Raw genomic sequence first — 3,482 nt, 5'->3', positions numbered from 1 at the left:
CCGGCTCCAGCCACTTTTACTAAGTGAGTAGCTCCCTTTGGCACCCTCTATTTCATTAATTCATTTATTCAACAAACATTGAATGAGCACCTATGATAGGTGGCATTGTTCTAGGCACTACAGATACAGAAGGAAACAAGACAGTTCCTGTATTCAAGTAGACAGACAATATCTTAGGGAGACAGACAATATCCTCATCAAATAAGCAAATAAATGACATAATTTCAGATCGTGATGAATGTCATGAATATAATAAAACAGCAGTGATATTACAGGGTGAGGAGGAGGCTACTTTAAGGGGTGAAGACCTTTCCGCCAAGGTGACCTCTGAGCTGACACCCAAATGACCAGAAGGAACAAGGTATGTGAGCATCTGAGTGAAGAGGGATCCAGGCAGAAAGAAAAGCTAAGGAAAGCTCCCAATGTGGAACCAAGCCTAGCATGTTCCAAGAACAGAGCCCTTGTTTCCTAGCCAGGTACTGAGACATTGGGACAGGTCTGTGTTTTGCCATGCTAAAAAGGTGGAAATATCTGGTAACTGAGCATGAGATAGCTTACCAACTGGAATCCTCTGGGCTCCATGTTCTGTCTTCTCTCCCTCCCTATTCACCAAACGAAATTGTTCAATTTCTGCTAATGCACTTAAGTCATTTAACTCATGTGCACACACACACTTACCACATATATGCATATCCAAGGATATACTGATACATGTGTACACATGTATATGTATGCTGTACACAGGTACACACATACACACAGGACTTGCTAGGCACCAGGGTCTTCTGATGAGTTGACTGGGAAAAGAAACAGATGTGTAGAATAGGAACACAACTCACATTTTGCCATTCAATGTAGTAGAGATGCATGAAGAAACTCGAGAATCCTGTTTCCAGCCTAAAATATACAATGCCTGCCTTGGCCAAGGCTAGAGAAAGGAGGAGGAGAAAAGATAGGGTGAAAATACAGATGGAAGGAGTAGAAATGATGAATTTGTAAGCATGTACCCCAAAATGATGGGACGACAGCAGAAAAAAAGTCAGGAGACTCCAGTGGGTTTCAAACAGGAGAAGGAAAGGTTAAGAACTTACCTTGGCCTTCAAAGTTTGGTCAATGAAATGGGCCACAGGGTACTTCTTGCTGTTCATCATGGGCACTTTTATAATCGAGTTTTTGAAGTGAAAAGTTTCCATTCTGGTTTTTTTGGGATCGAATGTTGTCTTCCACTTGGCTAGAGGGAAGAGGTGGGAGAGGTGCTCTGACGCACATAGGAAAAGGATGAAGAGGAGCTAAAAGCCTTGTGAGCAAAGGGTGGGGCAGGGACATTGAGATCTGATTGGAGAACTTGGGGTTAGGTGGGCTTTGAAGCCATGAGGGGAAGGAGGACCCAGAATGGGAAGACCAACTGGCTAGGGGCCCCCTTACCACTCAGGTAGATAGCATTGAGGAGGACAAGGCGGGTATCGGAGGGCAGGCTGTCTAGCAGCTGGCTGATCTTGTTGTTGGTGTTCTTGGCCACCCAGGTGTTGATGAGCTCCAGGTTGGCGTCACTGTCGTTGCTCAGGACTCGGGGGCTGCTGCTGTACAGGGTCCGAGAGGCATTCACAAAGGTGTCCCTTATGACCAGGTCTGGGGGTATGTTGAGAAAGGGAGGCATGAGTGCCCTGAACACATCATTCCTTTCCATGAGCAAGATTTGAGAGTGAGCATGCTTCCTATGGCTCTATCTGCTCACTCTAGTGAACACGGCATGGTGGAGCGGTCCCGCCCACTCCTCTTACAGATGTGGCAAATGAGGCCCAAGAAGGCAAACTCAGAACCAGGAATCACAGAAGTAGCCCTAAGCCTCTGCTGCCTCAGCTTGCTATGTTACTATGGCTCTGCAAGATAATCTTTTTGAGATATTAAATTCCATTTGCCTATATTTTTCCTCATTTCCTCCCTTAATTTGGCACGGGATAGACTGCTTCCTGGCCTTGGTGGAAGTTTGTGACAAAACTTTCTGGCTTTCGCTCTCCAAAAGCCTTCAGTCCACTGGAAAAAAGAACAAGCACTCGAACGATAATTTTTCTAGGACTAAGTAGATTAAAGATACTTTCCACCAGCTGGGCATGGTGGCTCACGCCTGTGATCTCAGCACTTTGGGAGACCAAGGTGGGAGGATCACTTGAGGCCACGAGTTCAAGACCAGCCTGGCCAGCATGGCGAAACTTCGTCTCTACTAAAAATACAGAAATTAGCTGGGCATGTGGTCGTGGGCACCTGTAATCCCAGCTATTCGGGAGGCTGAGGCAGGAGAATCACTTGAATCTGGGAGACGGAGGTTGCAGTGAGCTGAGATGGCGCCACCGCATTCCAGCCTGGGTGACAGAGTGAGATCCTGTCTCAAAAAAAGAGAGATATTTTCACAGGCTTTGCTGGCGCCTACGTACAACATAAGACCAAGAACCTTGCTTGGCACAGCTCCAGGGTGCAGCTAGATGGGGATAGAAGCCCTAACATATTGAATGCTGTTACATTTTTCACCTACCTAGCAAGACAGAGGGATAAAGCTGACTTACAGCTTTGTAAGTAATAAATAAATGCAACGTTTCTTGAACACCTCTGAGCCATATTTTTCCCACATCTAAAAGAGGGTGTTTTTTAGATGATGGGGTGATAGGTGAGTTTTTTATTTTTATTTTTATTTTTAATTTTTTTAGAGACAGGGTCCTACTCTGTCACTCAAGCTGGAGTACAGCGGCATAAACATAGCTCACTCTAACTTTGAATTCCTTGGTTGAAGCAATCCTCCTGTCTCAGTCCTTCATAGCTGGAACTACAGGCATGCACCACACCTGGATAATTTAAAAAATTTTTGTAGAGATGAGATCTCTCTATGTTGCCCAGAGGCTAGTCTCGAAATTCTAGCCTCAAGTAATCCTCCTACCTCAGCCTCTCAGTGTTGGAATTACAGGCACAGTGCGCCAGACCTGAGTATTGTTTTCATAGCTTTTAAAAAAAAAACTGCTTGAAAAAAGTTTTCCTTTTTTTCAAAAAGGGAGGTGGGTAGATTAGTGTAATGGTTATTACACATTTTAAAGCAGCAGAACTACTTTCAAACAAAGGCATGTCTGAAGCCCACAATATAAAGTGGGCCGTGGATAAGGCTGGGTGGGGAGCTCAGAGCCCAGCTGGTCCGTCTCCCTCTCACAGGAAGTAGTGAACCTTTCCCCACCGCTGAGGCTCCCACACCCCACTCCCACTATGACTGCAGAAACAGCTTTGCCAAGCCCTAGGGCTCTGAGGAACAAAGTCGGAAAACAACTACATTAGATCGTTTTGTAAGTTCATTATTACTATTATCATTATTACCTACTTAATAACATAATACATGTAAAATGATAACAAATTCACATAACACAAAAATAAAAAGAATGAGAGTCCCAAGACTCCTTTGACCCAAAAATTAGCGAAACAATTTTTTGTCTCTTTTATGTCTA

General features: G+C 44.5%; 1 protein-coding gene across 4 annotated transcripts in view; it reads right to left on the bottom strand.

The window, feature by feature from the left end:
• SERPING1 (serpin peptidase inhibitor, clade G (C1 inhibitor), member 1) overlaps nucleotides 1–3,482 on the bottom strand; it is a 20,908-nt gene that overhangs the window by 11,393 nt on the left and 6,033 nt on the right. For 3 of the 4 annotated variants that reach the window (XM_011963418.1, XM_011963417.1, XM_011963419.1), the window contains 2 exons: nucleotides 1,426–1,629; nucleotides 1,092–1,231 (listed from right to left, as the gene is read on the bottom strand). In XM_011963418.1, coding sequence (XP_011818808.1) covers nucleotides 1,092–1,231; nucleotides 1,426–1,629 — 344 coding nt within the window. Of the gene's footprint in view, nucleotides 1–1,091; nucleotides 1,259–1,425; nucleotides 1,630–3,482 lie in introns of all 4 variants that reach the window. The other variant, XM_011963416.1, reaches the window with a different exon arrangement.

This window comes from Colobus angolensis, unplaced genomic scaffold, assembly GCF_000951035.1.
Source record: "Colobus angolensis palliatus isolate OR3802 unplaced genomic scaffold, Cang.pa_1.0 Scaffold61, whole genome shotgun sequence".
Lineage (NCBI taxonomy): Eukaryota > Metazoa > Chordata > Mammalia > Primates > Cercopithecidae > Colobus > Colobus angolensis.
This window is presented reverse-complemented; position numbering and strand designations above follow the sequence as displayed.